Source organism: Empidonax traillii, unplaced genomic scaffold (assembly GCF_003031625.1).
Source record: "Empidonax traillii isolate 1590-97213 ecotype Southwest subspecies unplaced genomic scaffold, ASM303162v1 scaffold13:size3042203, whole genome shotgun sequence".
Lineage (NCBI taxonomy): Eukaryota > Metazoa > Chordata > Aves > Passeriformes > Tyrannidae > Empidonax > Empidonax traillii.
The window spans coordinates 2035672-2054377 of record NW_020955206.1 but is presented as its reverse complement, the minus strand read 5'-3'; the positions used below and the strand labels follow the sequence as shown (position 1 = coordinate 2054377).

At 45.9% G+C, this 18706-nt stretch overlaps 1 protein-coding gene across 1 annotated transcript; it reads left to right on the top strand.

Moving 5' to 3' along the window:
• Nucleotides 1-432: 432 nt before the first annotated feature.
• Nucleotides 433-14860, top strand: WFDC1 (WAP four-disulfide core domain 1). Its single transcript, XM_027890841.1, has 8 exons — nucleotides 433-640; nucleotides 836-1121; nucleotides 6499-6694; nucleotides 7448-7531; nucleotides 9230-9370; nucleotides 10361-10402; nucleotides 11269-11343; nucleotides 12164-14860. The coding sequence occupies exons 1-7, from the start codon at nucleotides 603-605 to the stop codon at nucleotides 11325-11327; spliced, it is 846 nt and encodes a 281-aa protein (XP_027746642.1). The 5' UTR covers nucleotides 433-602; the 3' UTR covers nucleotides 11328-11343; nucleotides 12164-14860.
• Nucleotides 14861-18706: the final 3846 nt, after the last annotated feature.

Here is an 18706-nt window from a genome sequence, read left to right as displayed (position 1 = left end):
CAGGAGTAACTTGTTCTCATACTTTCTCTTCAGCACCTGCCTCTGCCTCAGTCCCAGGCAGGATGCTGGGGTGCTTCCAACCTGACTTCATGAGTCCATTCCTGTCCTTCAGACACGTGGGTGCCTCAATGTCCATGGAGTTGTCTAAAACCCCACGTCCACTCCTTCCGTCTCTCCCATTGTCAGGCACAGCCTGACTCATGTCCCCTTCCTTGCTTTCTGTTTGGTCATGTCATTTCTAATCCACTTTCCTTCCCTGTTCCCCACCCATGCACATGGATTTGTTTTTTTCATAGTGGCCACGTCCTCCCCTTCTTCAAAACCATTTGCAGAGCACTAACGTCAAGTTGGTCTAATTAAAGCCCCTTAAAGCACCTTTATCGTGTCTTTAAGTCATTTCCTTCCAGCCACCTCCAGATGAAGTTATCACTTTGTCAAAACATGATGCAAACCCACGGCTCGGGGCACAGTGGGAAGCACACAAAGCCCAGTCCCTCGGAAAGTTTGGGTGAGCTGTTTGCTAAAAGCTGCCGAGCCCACCCCTCCAAGACCTTTATTTCCCCCTGAGGCAGCTGTCATCTGATCCCACGCTTTGGCTTTGAATGGGGCTCTCTGAGGATGCCAGATGTTGGGAACAAAGGTCTAAAAATAATCTTTCCAAGTAATCTTCCCATCTATCATTCAAGGAGAGCGTGTGCTTTGTGTGAACATGTGAGCCGAGAACCTGATCTAACTTAAAGAAGTTCAACAGCAGCTCCCGACTTCTGCCTGTGGGCTCCTTTTTATTTTTATTTTTATTTTTTTTTTAATTTTTTTTTTCCTTTTCCCTTCCCAGAAGCTGCGCAGGGAAAAGCGGCTCTCGGCGGCGCTCAACCCTCGCTCTCCTCCCTCCCCGGCTCCCTCCCTCCTTGCCAAGACTCCGAAGCGCCTGGATCCCGAGAGCCGGGCTCGTGGTTGGATCTGTCCTTGGGAAGATGCGTTCCAGGGAGCTGCCGGAGATGCGTTTCTGTAAGAAAATCATCGCTGCAGCCCTGTGTGTCTTAGTTTTGCTGCCGGATTCGGGCAGCGCGAGGACCCTCTGGAAGCGCGCTCTGCATCTGAAAATGACGGAGAAATACGATGTGAGTAAGACTGGGGGGAGGATTTGGGGGTCTTCTCCCCCTGAAAGAGGAGTTTTCCTTGCGTGTGTGTATCGTTTCAGAATAAGGAGCGTTTGGATCCGCAGGCTGGCTCTTTATAAAAGGGAATCATTAAGTTTGCCAGGCTGTACGGAACTTTTGCCACCTAGCTGCTGCGGCGGGAAGCTTGGGAAGCACGCTGGGAGCAGGGAGAGGGCACTGCCGTGGCATCGTCACCGCTTCTCCTAAAAACTTCCCAGGGAAGCAAGGGGAGCGTGGCTGGGGAGAAGGGGGATGCAAAACCTGCGTGTCTGGGGATAGATTTAGGGGAAAGAAGATAATGTGATTTATTGCTTAGAGCATTCCCTGCCCAGGTGCTCCACTGCCTTTTGGGGTGATTTTGGGTAAATGTCTCCAGCTCCCAGTGATAATGTGAGTAGAGGAATGGTGTCACTGCCCACGGTTTTGTAAATATCGGAGCACAGAGACCTCCAGATCCACAGTGCCAGAGTAACGTGCCCATCACCTTAAAGGGTGGAGGGAGATGATCTGAGAGATCCACTCCTGTGTCTGTGCCTTGCCTGGCACGTTCAGAGGGAGCAGAGCTCCCCTCTGCTGCCCACAGCCTGGCAGACACTCAGTGGCACCATCTGTCCCTGCCCACTTTTGGCAGACTTAGTGGGATTCTGAGCTTCCAAATCCACAGTGGTACTTGGAGGAATAGTGCTGGATTTGGAACTGAAGCAGCAAGTTACTGTAAGAGGAGGCAATGATGGTGCTGGGTCTTGTTCTGGTGTGTCAGGGCCAAAAGACTGTTAGAAATGGCCATGAGGGAAATTGAAATAAAAATAAATAAATAATAATAATAAAAATAAAGTAACAACTTGACTTTCAAAATCTGTTGTATATAAAGGGGAATAAAGAATCCAAAATTTTTACTTAATCCATTAAAGTCCCCTTCTAAGCCAGAACTGACCCAAGGCTTCTGCCCCTTGTATCACTTCACTGGAAGCCCCAGCCAGTCAGGTCTGATTGCATCTTTCAGCCACTGCATGTGCGTAAACAGCATCTTGGTGTCACATGTGGATTTCTCCATCCGTTTTCTGCAGCTTTTAATTTAAAAAAGGATGTTTTCATGCCCATGGCTTCTAGAGTGATGTTTGGGGATGGCTACATTTGATCTGTGCAATTGCTGACTCAGAAGTGTGACACCCCTGCTGAACGAACTGAAATACTGCCTTGGTTCCTTGGAATATTGCAGAAAACAAAGTGTTACTATTTGAAAGGTACCTCAGTATTTGGCAAGAAATTACCTTCACTGTATCCACTCTTGAGACAGAGTATCATCTGGTTTGCACTTGCTTTGGAAAATGGTGCTATGGAGATCTGTGTTTCCTGCAAAATTACTCCCTGGAAAGTGTATTTATTCGTATGTTCTTCTGCCATATTTTAAAGTAAAGCTCAAATTCAATAGGAACTAAGAAGTAAGTGACCCAGAGAGATAGTACAGGACTAGGACAGGAATTTACATGTTGATCTTCAGATAAGGAGCCCTGTAGAGGCAAAGCCTGCTCCCCTCAGGATATATCCTCTGCTTTCAACCTGCAGTTCTTCAAAGGACTGTTTTTCCTGGCAGACATGAATCCAGGTGCTACTGATCTGGCAGGCTCAGCTAGAATTGCTTATATTGACAGGAACATTTGTGTAGGGAAAACAGAAAATGCTTTTTTTTCCCCCATTCTCCTCAAATCCTTTTGTAAGGAGGGAGGTGTCTGGTCTCCATCCTCTTATCCACCAAGAGCGCGTTTTGGCAGCCCCTCTGGTTTCTCAGAGAGATGCTTTCTGTCCTGTGTGTTCCCTGCAGTTGGAGAATCAGAGGCTGGGGGTGGAAGAGCTGATTTGTGAGTCACTTGGACAGAGGGATAACAGATGGAGGTGCTTACGGCAGCACGGAGCCATCTGGGAGATGGGCCACGGACCCCTGTGGGACCCCTGGCAGGACACAGCCCTGAGGGGAGGGGGCAGCGAGGAACAGGGAGAGCTGTGTTATCTGAGTTCAGAATACCTGAATCTACAGCAGGAGGGATGTATTCACAAAATGCTGGATGCAGAATGACGAGCAGGTGTGACGAGGGGGAGCTGGCCAGGAGGATTTCATTCAGGTGCCTGGCAAGGGTGTTGGTTGGCAAGGAGGGGTCAAGTGGAAATGGAGGAAGAAAGAGGGACTTCAGTGAGAAGGAAAACCTGGCAGTCGCAGTGGGATGCAGGGCTGGGATTCCAGCTTTTAGCTAATCCATGTATTTTACAGCCAGAGGGACACTTGTCAAGTTTAGTGATTTGCAGCTGGTGTTCTGCAGCCCCCACACAGTCCATGGACTGTTCCCAAAGGACAGAGGGAGGGAGCTACATGAGAATGGGCTTCAAGTCATTATCAAGGCACCCACATGTCTACTGGGAAAAACTGGACCAGTCTGGATTATATTCCAGTGTCAACTGCATCAAGTGTTTGAGAAAAATGTCCAGCCTTCTTTTTAAGTTTTCCAGAAATGAAGAATTCTTCACAGCTGCTGTAATGCTCTTCCAACAATTTCTTAACCCTCCAGCTAGCTGTCATAAATCAACACTGAGGTTAACACACCTCCTGTGTGAGATTTCTGTCCCACATATCCTCAGAGCAACCTCTGAGCAGAGCAGCCAATTTGTGAACCCTGGGAGACCTTTTAAAAAAACCTTATAACCCAAACCTGGAGACATCCTTAACCAGGTTATTTTGGGAGTGAGGGAATCCTGTTTTCCTCTGGGATGGTTTATGCACACATAAACCAGGGGCACTGGTTTTATTAGATCCGATGTGCAAAATATTCTTTTGGCCATGAGGCTTTTAAAGAAGTGGGTTCTGAGCAATAGGTGAGCAGTGAAAATGGGCAGGGAGGTCATGAGGTCCAAAGTTATTTGGCTGAAGCTGTTATATTGTTCCCAAACGGAAATTTCATTCATGGAGCCAGCTGTTCATTGCAGTTTTGGCTTCTTGGTTTCTGAATCATCTATGAACCAACTGCAGTAATTGTTTGAGGGTTTTTTTTTTCATGTGTCCATTATTTGCCAGTATTATTTTGGTCAGATTTCCATCTGCAGCTGACCTTTAAAATAGAATAGTAAACTGTGACCTTCCAGGATAAACAGTGCCTCCAACACAGAGGCCTGTTCAGTGTTTGGAAATGCCCAGATTCACTGTTAAATGTTGCCTTATATCCCAAAATTACACTTGATCCGAGCATTTACTCTATTCAGAATCCAACAACACAAATAATAAAAAGGTGTATTTTCAGGATCTTCAATTCAAAACCACGTTATTTCAAAGCTGGAGTGTTTGCAGCTTTGGAGGAATGGAATAATGGGAGAGCTTGCACCTTCAGCATGGAAAACACCATCAAAATCGGGAAATCTTCTTTTTTCAAATCTATTTTGTGGTTCAAACAGCCTATCAATTCCAGGGAAAAGAACCTCTCAGAAGGGTTTTTGAGCAGTTCCTTGTTGACTGAATGGAAACAGTTGGAGAATACATTTGGGAACATGCTATTTTGCAAAGGCCCATGTGCTCCAAAGGAGCCATTGGGAGGTTTCAGCACTGAGGATGAAGCAGCAAGTAAATACAGAGGGGTGTTAGTCTAACCTCAGATTTCTCCATAGCCTGATGGTGAAATTTCCTAGAGAAACCTCAGGGACAGTTGCATCACTTTGTTTATTGGAATAACAACCCCAGTCGCTCATCACTGATTTCTTAACAGTGATTAGGCCAAATATATATATATATATATGTATATATATAACTCTTAAACTCACAGCCTGCTCGTGAAGGCACGGCAGTGCTCACTTTGTGCCACTGGCTTGATGCTGATCTCTTTCAAAGGTGCAAATACAGAAACCACATTTTGATTTTATTAGTGCTTATTAATGGTTGTTAATAAATCTGGTTGCCCTGAGTACTTTGTGCTGCCCTGGGGGGCTGAGCTCGAGCCCAGAGATTGAGCCACAGGTGAGAAAGGAGTGGGCTGGAGTGATTCACTTCTCCATCAGAGGGACTTGGCTCCTTGCTAAAATGCCACTAGTGTGAATAATATTTGAATGGTGCTTCTTATAAATGTTTCTGGTAAAAAACTGTGTCTGTTAATCCACTTTAAATCTCCCTTGTCCCTTTGGTGTGCAATGAGCAGCTTGGCTCCTTTCTGCTGTAGCCCTACACAGCCTCGTTTCCTTTGGGATTAAGCCTCACCCCTACAGATCTCACACAGAGCATCTCATGTTTTAGAAATGGTCTCTGATTTAACAACCCAGAGTCCCACAGGAGGTAGATTGAAAGGCTACCCTATCAGTTCTGGCCCAGAAGATAGAATGAGCCCACTGAGGCCACAGGTGCTAGCAGGGACATTTGTTCCATGTCCCATTTGTGGACATAACCACAAAATAATTCAGTGCCATCTCTTCCACTGCTTTGCTACCAGAGTGTTTTGTGTCCTCACCATGAGGATGCCTGGAGTCTTTCTTTCTATTTCCCAGACAAGTATAAAAGGCTTTTAAGGGTCTATTTTTAACCTCCTAATTTTCATTGCAGTGATCTCAATTACAAAAGGAGTTCCACACAGTAATTCAGTGGTTTGGTGTTTGCAAAGCAGAGTGCTGGAGACAGCTGGAGGAGCCAAATAGTTAATTCCCCTCTCTAGTGAATGCTTGAAAAACCACTTTGAAAATCTTCCCTGTGCTTCAGCTGATGCCTTAAAATCTATCTTTTATAAGACTTTAGTATAACTTGTTAGCACTTTTAGCTTGCTAAGTACCTTTGTGCAGGATTTCTGGAAGCACTGTTGGGCATTCTTTGTTAAGAATTTCAGCAAACAAGGGGTTTTAACGAGGTGAAGAGTTTTCAACCTGTAAAATGGACTGAGAAACAAACATAACACCCAATATAACCAGTCTAAAGCTACTTAGAAGCCTTGAAATTGTTCCAGAAGGCGTGATAACTGTGCCAAAAACCAAGGAACAAGATGAAGATAAGGGGTCCTTGGGACCACTGACTCAAATTCAGGAGGCGTGTCTGAGGGTGGCATGATGGGATGGACAGTTTTGGAAGTGGGTGTAACAGATGAGATAATATCCAAATATTGCAATTAGATGACAGTGTGAAACTGTAGCACCTATGTAGTTCAGCAAGCACACTCTGGAAAACCTTCCTGCCGTAGCAAACGAGCGCTTTTTGCTCTCTGATGCTCAAAGAGAGCCCGGGAGAGCTTTTATTTTCCGGCTTTCAGGCCTCGCAGCTGTCCGGGATGTTTGGTGCCCCGCCCTTACGCCGAACCTGACTTCCTTTTCTTCTCTTTGCAAGGATTATGAGTACCCTCTTCATTCTCACAGCTCCCACCACCAGAAGAACGACCGCTGCCCCCCTCCTCCTCAGAGCCTCCCGGAGCGCGCCTGCGAGGTGCCGAGCTGCCGCTCCGACTCCGAGTGCGAGCGCCACAAGCGCTGCTGCTACAACGGCTGCATCTACGCCTGCCTGGAGTCTGTGCAGCCCCCACCAGGTAGGGGGTGTGGGGCCCTGGTTGCCTTAAAAATCTTGTGTTGGGTAAGGTTTTGGTGCAGCTCCCTGGCGCGAGGTTTCTGAAAACGCGGTTGAACGTTGCTCGTTGGGGGTTTCAGTGGGCAGGAGGTTTTGGCAAGGCAGAGGGTGTTCAAGTCCAGGTTGGATGGGGCTTGGAGCAATCTGGTCTAGTGGGATGTGTCCCTGCCCATGTCAGGGGGTCGGAATGAGATGATCTTTAAGGTCCTTTCCAACCCCAAAAATTCTATGATTCTGTGGTTTCTGTATTCTGGGAATGGGCTGCCCAGGGATATGGTGGAGTCACCAGCCCTGGAAGTCCTTAAGAAGAGACTGGACGAGGCACTTACTGCCATGGTCTGGTTGACAAGGGGGTGTTGGGTCAAAGGTCGAACTCAATGATCTCAGAGGTCTTTTCTGAATCTGCCAATCTGAATTAGTGCTCACAGCAGTGAGGCAGCGCTCTCATCATTCCCCTTGCCATGGGAATGGAGGATGGGAAGCAACAGCTGCTTTAGCCTTCATGACACCAGGCTCTTGGGGCACTGGATAACATCCTTGTCTCTCTTGCCACTGGGACGACAAGAGCATGAGTATAAGTCAAAATCCAATCCATCCCACAGGAGCCTGGCAGCCTCTTCACAGGCCCTTAGAGGAAACCCATGACTATTCCATAACTCTGTGCCCCATGGCTACTCCTCTTGACTCTGTGCTTTCTTGTTCCTGTCTTCCACAGTCTTAGACTGGTTGGTGCAGCCCAAACCCCGCTGGCTGGGAGGAAATGGGTGGCTTTTGGATGGCCCAGAGGAAGTCTTACAAGGTACAGTACATTTCACTGTCTTCTCTGTGATATCAGTAATTATACAAAGGCACTGGATAAGATATTCCTCATGCACGGGGCTTTCCAGGGATGCTGCTCTGCTGGAGCTGCTGGAATTTGTCCGGAGTTTCCACAGGAATAACACTGTGTGGTGCTGGAGGCTGGTTTCTGGTGCAGTAAATAAATTCTTTTTATGGATATGGATTATCCAGCAGAGCACTAGGAGTGCTCCAGGGAAGCAGACTTGTACCCATTCTTCAAATAATTAGAAATATATCTTCCTTGTAGAAAAAGGCTTTGTCATCATACATAGATTTTCTGCCAGCTTCCTGATAGACCGTGGGTGGACTTGGATTAGGAGATCCTTTAATCCAGAGTGGCCTCATCACACAGATGCCTTGGGCTGGGGCTGTGGCTCCTGGATCTGGAGGCTGCTTTGGACAAGAGCCCTGGCAAACTGCTGCAGAGTTGTGTCAAGCTGACATGGAGCTGCAGCATCCAAGCTTGGGGGCTGCTAATGAGATTGGGCTTCTAAGTTTAATTCCATAGGGAAAGGTCTTTTAATTAATATTTTTTCAATGCCTCAAATTGAAACAAAGGGTCCGATGGTGGGAAGAGAAATTTTCTTCTATGAAACATTCCCATATGTATGAATACCTGAAATTCCTGATTTTTTCATGAAAAAGCTATTCCAGCTTTTGATCAGCTTTATTCAGACACAGGTAGTGCCAATAAATTACCCTCTTTGGTCTTACACAGATGGCATCAGGCTCAGTGAGCCTCGACTCTCATCTATTATGGAAACTCCAAGTTCTTGAAGAGAAAAATTCTGCCTCCAGCTCACTGGAGCTGCACAGCTAGAAATAAGATAAAATAGGTTCCTCCTCATCCATCCTTGTCATGCTTATATTATTTGTTCTTATCTTAACACCTTCATCTCAGCTTCAGGGAGTAATTAGGGAAATAAGAGCCATCAGTCACGGCATGAGAATTACAGCAGAGGCCCTTGGAATTAAAATCCTGCAAATGAAAGGGTGGAGTGTCCCTGCATGGTCTGTACATTTAATGGCCACAAACACTGCCTGGGCCCTGCTTTCCTTTCCCATCCTGCTCTGCACTTGCTGGATATCCAGGGTCAGGGAGATTAAAGCCTGTGTTTGGGACAGGGGGTGGCACTGCCTTTACCTCATGAGTCACACGTGAGGTTTAGGTTGCCCAGGTACTGGGTGTGGAGCACAGAGCAGAGCAGCACACTGCCAGCTTTCTGGTCACGTTTTCCCAATCCCTCTCCCAGCCCAAAGCCTGGCTGGAACAGATTTATCCCTGCTTGGAGGGAATAGCTGCATTGTGGGATCACCCATCAGTGGGAGCAGGGTGGGCAGCCATGGGTGGTCTCAGCACCCTCCAGCCTCACACAGACCCTGCCCAGCAGGCTGTGGGAGGGTGTTGTTGCAGGTAATGGGGCTGACCTGCACTCCCCGTGTCAGGATGACGTGTAGTCAGCTTTGGTGTAAGCTGTGAACTGGATCACCTGCCCTGACAGGATTCCTTGGAGGTGTCAGCTCCGTGCTGCTCTGACATGGAAGGAGTCTGAGGTCCTGCCTGGCAGGAGGTGCAGGAGGAGGGGCTGTGTTGTCAGATTTTGGTTCCTCGTGGGTGTTAAAGCCCTGGTTTGTGACCTGCAGGCTTCTCTTGCAGCCGAGGCCTGCAGCACCACCGAGGATGGGGATGAGCCCCTGCACTGCCCCACGGGCTACGAGTGCCACATCATCAACCCAGGCAACACGGCTGAGGGCATCCCAAACAGGGGCCAGTGCATCAAACTCCGTGGAAACCCAGGTCAGTGGGCTGGAAATCTCCCTCCCTCTGCTCAGTGCCTGCTGATGTTTGTGACACAGAACACGAAAGGAAGGGACCAGGACACCAGGACACCTGTGTCCTCTGGCATTGTGTCAGCAGAGCAAGCAGTGACCTGCATGTGCCATTACTGCACAGCACAAACCCCAGAAATATTTATACATTACTGCACACTTGAGTCAGAAATATGAGTTTCAAGTTGCAGTTTGGATTTCTGATTTTGCTTTCTGCATCCAAACCATTATTCCCTTTATTCTGCTGATATATTTGCACAATAAAGGAATTTATATAGGCCAAGGGGTTTTTCAGGAAAGCTCAAAATGTGTCTGGATATGTGTAAGAGTAGGATATGTGTGTCTGTAATGCCTAAAAGTCACCTCAGTGTAAACACTTGAGGCACCAGTTTTGCCATTTGGTCATTGCAAAAATGGGGGAAGCATCAAATCAGATCTCTGAGCTGATTCCATAACACACCAAGAGTTTTGATCATCTCTTTCGTAACTTCTCCTTTAATAACATCCACAGTAACCAATATAATGTAGAACCAAAGGTGTCTTAGACACGAAGGATTTCTAAGAGCTTAAAAAATTTTACAAATGGCAAACAAAACAACCTAGCTGGAACTTGAGTTATGTAAAATACTGAAACATGGCCTGGAATGCTACCCAAATTTGATTTCTTTGGGGAAAGCCTGTGATTCCTTGCCTGGTAGCTACCAAAAATATTATGACATGCAAGTGGCCACTCCTGTGGCAAGTGAGTTGTGTCCACATAGCTCAACAATCCAAATAGTTTTGTAAGAGTTTATAGCAGCCCAACACTACTCCAGTTACAGAAAGCTTTTACTGTCCTCATTGTGAGGTTATTATTTCCATAGCTTCAGCTTCTCTGTGCTGTCCACAAAAGGCCAGAGTTGAACACACAGAATGAAGGCTGACTGGGTATATTCTCATTATTTACCTTCTTTTTCAGATGGTCACAACCTGAGGCATAAGTATTACAAGGAATATTTTGGTAAGCTGCTGGCATGAAGTGTTTGCTATTATAAAGCTTTACAGTTCTTGAAATGTTTACAAGGAATCTGCTATTTATGAAATAAAGGTTTCTACGTAGCAAAAAGAGATTCTTTAGCCTCCACTCTCTATGCCTTGGTCAGAAGATCTTATTTTAAGATCTGCAGGGACCAAGGTGTGGATTTTGGGCATTCAAAATCTCCAGCTGTGACAGAATGTGTTAAATGGTACAGCCTTTTGCCAGGGCTTCCCACCCAGGGGGTGGGAAGCAAGCTGTCCAATAACCTTTTGTTATTTTTAAGTATATTTTTGGAGCTTCCCTCATGGCCCAGGATTTTGTGCAGCTGACCACAGAACTCTTGTCAAAAACAAGGTCTTTGGCCACTGTTCTGTATTGTGGTACGTGATAAGAGAAGAGTGGAGCCCAGTGAATCAGTCCCTTGGTGTTATCTGCAGCCAGAAGGGGTGCCAGGTCCCTGTCACCAGTTGATAGATCTGTGTCTCAAAGAAAGCAGGAGCACCTTCCAGATGATCTCTTTCCTTACGGCTTCAAAGCTCCTGGTTTCTGCTGATTCTTGGATCTAGAGGGGGGACAGAATGGAAGTGACATTCCATCAGAATGGAAGTGACATTCAGGTATAACTACAGAACACCTTTGATATGATGAGATTTACAAACAGCCACATTTGGCCAGTTAGAATAATAAAACCAGGAAAGGATTTTCCTTCCTCTATTCCAGTGTGGGCAGTCACAGCTCTCCAGGAGAACTGCTGAATAATGAGACCAGTGGAACTGTACTGCTGAGAGGAGCTTGAGGAAACATTTGACACAGACTAACTTTAAATCTTATTTTGCTGGTATTTACAGGGAGCAATTCCAACAATGTGGTTGGCTATGTGAAAAACCAGCAGAAGCATTTGGGCTAATCCAAGGTGTGCCTGGGTAAGTGCCCTGTGAATAAAGGGGGAGTTGGGTGGAAATAGTTGGTGCTTGGTATGAAATCATTTAAAGAAATGGTTGTTTGAGGGTGAAATCACCTCTCATCAAAACACTGGTGGAAGTTCAGCACCTTAAAACTCTGTGCAGGTGCATCTCTCAGCTCCATGAAACATTCCCATTTCACAAGAGGCACCCCATTTCTTTGAATAACCTTTGCCTCATGGGTGTTCAGAGGATAGAGTGATTTTCAGGACAAAAAATCAATGCTGTAAAATGTGGGCCCTAAGACTTTAAACCTTCTGTTTAAGGGCTTCTTCTAACACAGGCGTAACTGCTCCTGCAAGACAAATCAAAAACCTGTTTATTCTGGACTGACTCCAGTAAGGGTCAGTCTTGCAAACACTTCAGCACACGGGTGATTTTGAGGGGTAGTTTTATGTGTGTGAGCAGTTGTGTCGAGCAGTTGTGACCCACTCACGTGAGCAAAGGCACATTTATCTGGCCAGAGCCAAGCCAGCAGCAGAAGCTCCAACCATCTTATCAGGTTTGAATTAGGTAAGAATGAAAACACTTATCACACTAAAGGTTCTGCCCCAAGATGGTTTTTTTAAACACTTCCAGCTTCACTTTAAAACTAACTTGAGCTTAACTGGGAGTCATGAAAACAAAGCAGCCCAGTGTGTCCCTCAGTACCCACGTCAGGCTGGCTGTTAAGATTACTCAGCTACGTAAGGACAAGTTCTGTGCAAACATCCCAGGATGGATAAATATTTTAATTCCTCTTTTTTTTTTTTTTTTTCCTTTGTGTTTGATTTTCACCCAGCTGGACCCCTCTGTCAAGGAATGCTTTCCCCAGCAGTTTTCTATTTTGGAAGAAGGACTCTGGTCCCAAATCTCCACGAGCACATTTTGCCCATCACCCATAAAAGACTTCAAGGAACAGGATGAGTCTAAATTTTAACCTATCAGGAGGGGGAGAAATGTGATCCCCTGAAGGAAACCACCCTGTTTATCAGCTGCCCTGCTACAAATGGAATGCAAATGCCTCCAAGGGATCCCTGTGAGCCACAGTGTCATTGTCAGGCTGCTGGTACAGAGCTTGCCCTTTATGTGCTTGTGGTGTCACCAATTTGGATTTCCTGACCGTGAACAAACCTCAGTTCTGAAACAATGAAGTGACATCAGATTTTTACCTAAATATCATATCTAAGTTGCATTAAAATAGGTAAGACTAAAGAGGTTCTCTGGATCAAATCCAGTGCCTGCCTATCTTCAACAACTACTTTAAATAAGCGTTTCTAAAAGCTTAAAATTCAGAGAAAACTGCAAGTTTCTTCTTTTACTATTTATATCTAGGTTTTACCAGGTTTGACATCCACTCTACAAGCCTAAACCTGAAGTCTTAAGAATTTGAGGAAGTCTGAGCCAGGAGCAAAACCAGTTTTATAATTTTTTTTTTTTTAAAGTTACCTTCCTTTAGCTTATCAGTCTGGTAAGCTGCAGATGGAGAGCTAAAAATGGAACAGATTTCTTTCTACAATATCTAAGCAGCCACATGTGTGTGCCAGCCTTTTCAGGTTGCTGGTTTTAGCCAGCACAGATAATACTCCCAAAATCTGTGGTTTTGTACCTGCAAAACCTCAGCAAAAGGGCTGGAGTCTGGATTATTTATTGAATGCACTAGAAAAGCAAATTCAGGATATATTTGTGTGATGAAAAGGATTGTCTGGCAGATGGGCCACTGCTCCTTAGAAGTCCTATTACCTTTATGTTGACTTCCATAAATCCTTAAGATCAAGTTATTTGTATTTGAGCCTCACAGCTCCTTTTAGCTGTTTAGCCCCACAAAATGGAAAACACATTTTCTATTAATGTTTTCCTGTTCTGTGGCAGTTCTAAAGGGACATTTGCATTTATTGTGACAAATCTGCCAGAATTGCTGGGCAGAAGAAACCACGTTGACTCCCTGTTTTATTGCATGTCCCCATCTGCGTGCATGAAATTAGCATTTTAATTTGCAGAGTAGTAGCAGTGTATATAAATACCCAAATCACAAATGCAAGGGCCTGCTTCCACTCATAAAATACAGATTTTTTTTTTCCTACTCACAAAGCAGTTTAAGCCAAAGCCAAGATGCTTATAAAACACTTTGCATGTAACATTTGCAGCTGGAGAGATGGAAGATGCCAAACTGCTCTCCTGTTTCCTATCATAAACAGGCACAGCCCTCAGTGCTTTACAGAGCACAGGAACAGCTGAAGGCCTCCACATTTTCCTAAATTTGTTGATCTGCGTTCACTTCTTGGAGCCTTTTTTTAAGGTGTTTGATATGAAATGCAACACAATATTCAGACAGATGTATTTCTAGAATTTTATCAAATATAACTTCATGTATATCTTAATTCCTGCTCTAAGAGAGCAGTCACAGAACTATAGAATTATGGAATGATTTGGGTTGGGAGGGATCTTAAAACTTATTTAGTTCCATCCCCCTGCCATGGACTGGGATGCCACCCACTACATCAGGTTGCTCAGGGCCCCATCCATATTTTATAGTTCCAACCTCAATTTAGGGCAGAAACTTGCTATTTATCTCACTACAACCTTGCTCCTCAGTGTTGCTCAGTGAAATGGATTGGTTTTGCTCAGCATTTTTTCAGAAAAAATCAAATTCTAACTAAAAGGGCAAAGCCCTTTAGTGATCACTGCTAAGCCCCAAAGAGTAAATACCAAATTGTTCTATTTTAAGCTAAAAAATTCAGTGTCTAAAACCTTGTGAGGATCTAGTTTAAAAAATCTATGTTAAGCATTAGCAAATTTCAAAGACTAAAATTTCAAATCTCAACCTAATCTTTCAAAGCAGCCAAAAATATGCTTAATTTGAGTGTCTGCTTTTTTGTAGCTGCAGAAGCTCATACCTGACCAGCTGGGTGGGATCATGCAGGTATTTTCTGCTTGCAAAAGGTATTTTTAAAAAAGAAAATTGACAAATCAATAATTTGGTGGTGAATTTCTGTTTACTGGGTGTTATCAAAGCCATCACCCTTCCTCATGGTGCTACAACTCTTGGGTTTTTTTTTTTCACGTTGAATGAAGTTATTAATTGTAAAGTTCAGCAAAAAAAGCCACAGAAGAGACTTGTCCAAGTGCTGTGTTTTCAACACTGACATCCATCACACAATGAAATGAAAACACAGACCAAGTGTGTTGTCCTCAGCTTGTCTTCTCTCCAAAGACAAATGTTTTAACAGCAGTTAAATCAGTCTGGTGCAGCACAGTAGGAAATCGCTGTTGTAGGTCGGTTTTAACTTTTCCATGTACACTTTACAGCATGTTTGGTGCTATAAAAAACTCCCCAGGTGTCACTGTGTGCTAACAATGCCTGTGACCCCCCTGATCCTCGGGGATCTGGGTAACCCCAGGCAGCTCCTCCCTGGTTTGTGACTCCCCTGCTCAAACATGTCCAGGCTCTGCCGCTTTGGTGCTCAATAAAAAATGACCAGCCTATTTTTCAACCCTGCCTGGTTTCACTTGTGTCTTCTTGGCATACACTGAGCTTCAAATTATGAAAAAATGGACGAATGTTTTATATTTTAGTAGTTGGGGGAGGCTCAGATAACAGGTGTTGGAGATGATGCCCCAAGGAGAAGGTGACTCATTTGTCTGACCAGGCACTGTCCTTGTTGGCTCAGTGCTCTTGGTCGCTGCTGGCTGGGTCTCAGCTGCCAGCTCAGGTGGTTTGAGCTGCACAAGCAGCTCCTCAGGCAGCTTTGCAGGAGGCCAAGGCTCTCTGGAAGGGTGGAAAAGCAAACCAAGCCAAAGGGCAGTGCTGGGCTGTGCCCACTGCAGGACATGGAGCTGGCAGAGGAGAGAGGTTGGGCTGCTGAGCTCTGCGTTTCCAAGGAGCAGGCAAGACTCCACCATCCCACCTGCCCCACCCACACTGGCCTTGCTCAACCTGCTTGTCAGGAGTGGGCAGGAGTCCTCCTGCATTGCCTCCCTTCTGCCCTGAAACCGTATCAGGGAGAGAAAGTGCCTGTAATTTAGCCATGGAGGGGATAGCAGGGAGTCAGTGCTGTGGAAAGGTGTTTGGGAAGGGTTGAGAAGATCAGAGTACCTCTTCACTCTGCCAGGGAAGTTGGAATCAATTGGATTTTTGGTGGTAGTTCTCCCAGAAGAACTTTTTGGAAGGTTGTACAGGGCGTGTGCACATAACTCCTGCCTCCAGCAAGTGTGACATGGACCAAGTACCTCGGCTTTCAAGGAAAAGATCTCTTTGGTGAATATCACAAAATCATGTTTTAATTTCAGCTTGTTTCCATGTCAGTGCAAGAAAATATAGTTCCTGTTGCTGTAGCTGGGTAATGGTCTCTGTGGAAAAAAACACAATGGAGAAGCCACACAAAACAAAAAAGACCTTTAGAGCGTGTCCCAGATGGAGATGTGGATGATGGGGATGAGTTCACCCAGTCTGAACCACCCACCAGGTGAGTGTCCCAATTTAAGCAGTGGAGACAGTGCAAAAGGAAACCAAGAGCTTTAATTAAATTCTTCCTTCCTCATTCCACACCTAGGGACAGACCTAAGGATTTCACTCAGCCTTTATCAGCAGCACTGACAAGATGGAAAGGAACCAGGGCCCAAAACTCTGCTCTTTGCGTTTATAATCAGGAGCAGGGGATGTTCTGCCCAGGGGCCTGAAAAAAACCCCAACCTGAAAGCAAATCACTCGGATTTTTTTGGGTAGCGGCAAACTCAATTCTACCCATGCAGCAGAGATTTTTTCCCTCAAGGTGGCACAAGAGGAACAAGAGTGTGACAAGCCCTTGTTCAGGCAGGGAAGCAGGTGAAGGAGTTTTGAACTGGAAGCAGCACCCTGACCTCACAAGCAGCATCCTTCTGGTCTCAGGGAATCTCAGAGCACAGCTCCTTTGCTCTGTGTGTCTTCATAACAGATACTTTGTATTTAAAAGAAAAAAAAAAAAAAAAGGTTTCCCAAATAAGACCTGGAGCTTTATTGTCCAATTAAATAGGAACTACCAGAAGGGTACTGTCATTGAGCTGTGTGTAATGCTTTTATAGTGTGAAAATGATGTCTCATACCAGGGTGAAGAAATAGAACTTGTATAAGTGTTGTTTTCTTTACATTATAGTGTTGATTCAGTTTATTCCCAGCATTTTCTGAGCCATGACATAGCAAAATACATGAATTTTTCATTAGATTTCTTAACAGGCAGAAATCAAAAGCAGCCAGAAAATGACACTTGAGCTCATTCAGCAATTTCACAGAGTGGCAAACAGCAAGAGCAACATTTTCTTTCTGCATTTATTCCATTTCACTGGTGCTGAAATGGAATTTCACATTACAGAACCGAGGGAACATAAAGATGACAGAAAGGGCCGTGGCCCTGAGCCCAAAAACCACTGTTCCTTCTGCAAGTCTGCTGGGTAACAAACCACCCTGCACTGATGATTGTGGTGCATTATGATGCTCATCAACTAATTTTTCTCCTTTTCCATGCCCTGCTTGTTTTGGTATTTCTGTTACACCACTCACTGCATCGCTCCCCCTCCCTAACCCGGTTTGTGGCACCTGGGCTGTGTCCACCTTATGTGGATTCTGGATTTTGTGCCTGTGTCCGTAAGCAGCCATTTTTTTCCCAAGGAAACGAAGTTAAATAAGGAAAGCACACCAGGCTAATGCTCAGATAGCAGCAGTGTCAGCAGCACTTGGCTAATGAGAGCCACACTGGGGCTGCCCAGGGCACGGACTCACCGAGCACAGCAGAGTCCCAGGATGTCCAGGCTACTCGTGGGTAGCAGCTTCAGGGATGATGGGTGAGGATTTGGGATGAGAAAAGCAAGAACTAAACCAAAGAGAAAGGTTTTTTTTTCTACCTGCCTATAAAGGGGGGGGGAGATGTTTTTCACCGCTTTTCTAGCAGAGACACGAGGATTTGGAGTGATTACAAAGCTGTGGCTCCTGCAAATGCACTGGGATGAGCAGGAGAAGGTGTTCCCTGGCAGACAGTGCTGCTGTGCCTTGTCAGGAGCACAGCAGGGCCAGCTGGCCGTGCTCCAAGCCCTTGGAACAGCTGCAGAAGGGGGGATCAGTGTGAAAGCACAAATGAGCTCAGAGGGGTTTCACCTCCTAATTCCCCTACATTTCCATAATATCCAAATCCCTGTGTACCCCTGGGCTGCTCCAAGTCCTGGCTAAGCACCTTACCTAAACCCTGGGCAGGGCCTGGATGTGAGATTCCCAAAAATCAGAGCCCAGCATTATCCCCGGATCCTTTCCCATGGGAAGGAAGGCTGTTGAGGTGATGCAGGAACTTCCCTCATCTGCCTGACGCATCCAGCTCGGATCCTTACGAAAGCGTTGCTCAACCGGGAGCCGAGGGAGTTGGGAAGCACCAGCTGTGTTTTCCGAGAACGCGGCTCTTTGCAGGGTATTTCCCAATCCCTTTGTTTTCTCCTCAGTCTGGGAAGAAGCCCGTCCCTCCACAGGGGGTGCTCTCTGTAGCTGCATCGTGCCAGGGGAGTGTCCCACGGGGCTCATCAACTTTTGCTGGAGCTGGGAGATGCAAATGAGCAGCGCTGAAGTTCTCCAGGGGAAAACACCGGTTTGGTGGAAGTTGGCCAGGTTTTGGGTACCGTGGGCTGTCACACAGGTGTCACCGCCTGCTCCAGAGCTGTGAAGCTGTCACTTGGATCTCCTTGGAGAAAACTCTTCTCCTGCAGGAAACTGCACATCTATTTTTCTCCTGCTGGGAATGACATCTATTCCCTTGGTGCAGTTTTTACTGTCAAAGGAGTGCCTCAAGCTCATAGTTTACACCTCAGAGACAATTTAAGTGTAAGTGAATCCCACAGTCATGATGCCTGGGGGAGGATGTAGTTCTCATGGTACCAACCAGAGCACGATGCTCCCTGACAGGCAGGCATAAATCTTTGGAAATGATGTAACTGGTGAACCTTATCAATCATGGAATGATAGAACCATAGACTATCCTGAGTTGGGAAGGACCCATAGGAATCATCAAAGCCCAGCTCCCGACACTGAAGTCCAACTTTATCTGCATGTTGTGATCCCCTGTGAAAGCACAAATAAAACATTGTGGTTTTATAGATGATCATCACAAATTCCCACATCACACATTCATGCCCTCTCCCTGATGCAAATGCTTACAAATACCGGCCTTCTGCTGACTGGAGCGTTTCCTAAGGAGGATTACCCCAGCCTGGAAGTTTACAAACAGGCTGGGCAGTGTGTGTATAACCCGTCCCGCCCCTGCACGCAGCAGCCTTGGCAAAACACCTTTCCCTATCTGCTGCCCGGGATGTGGCACCGCCGACTCTCCTC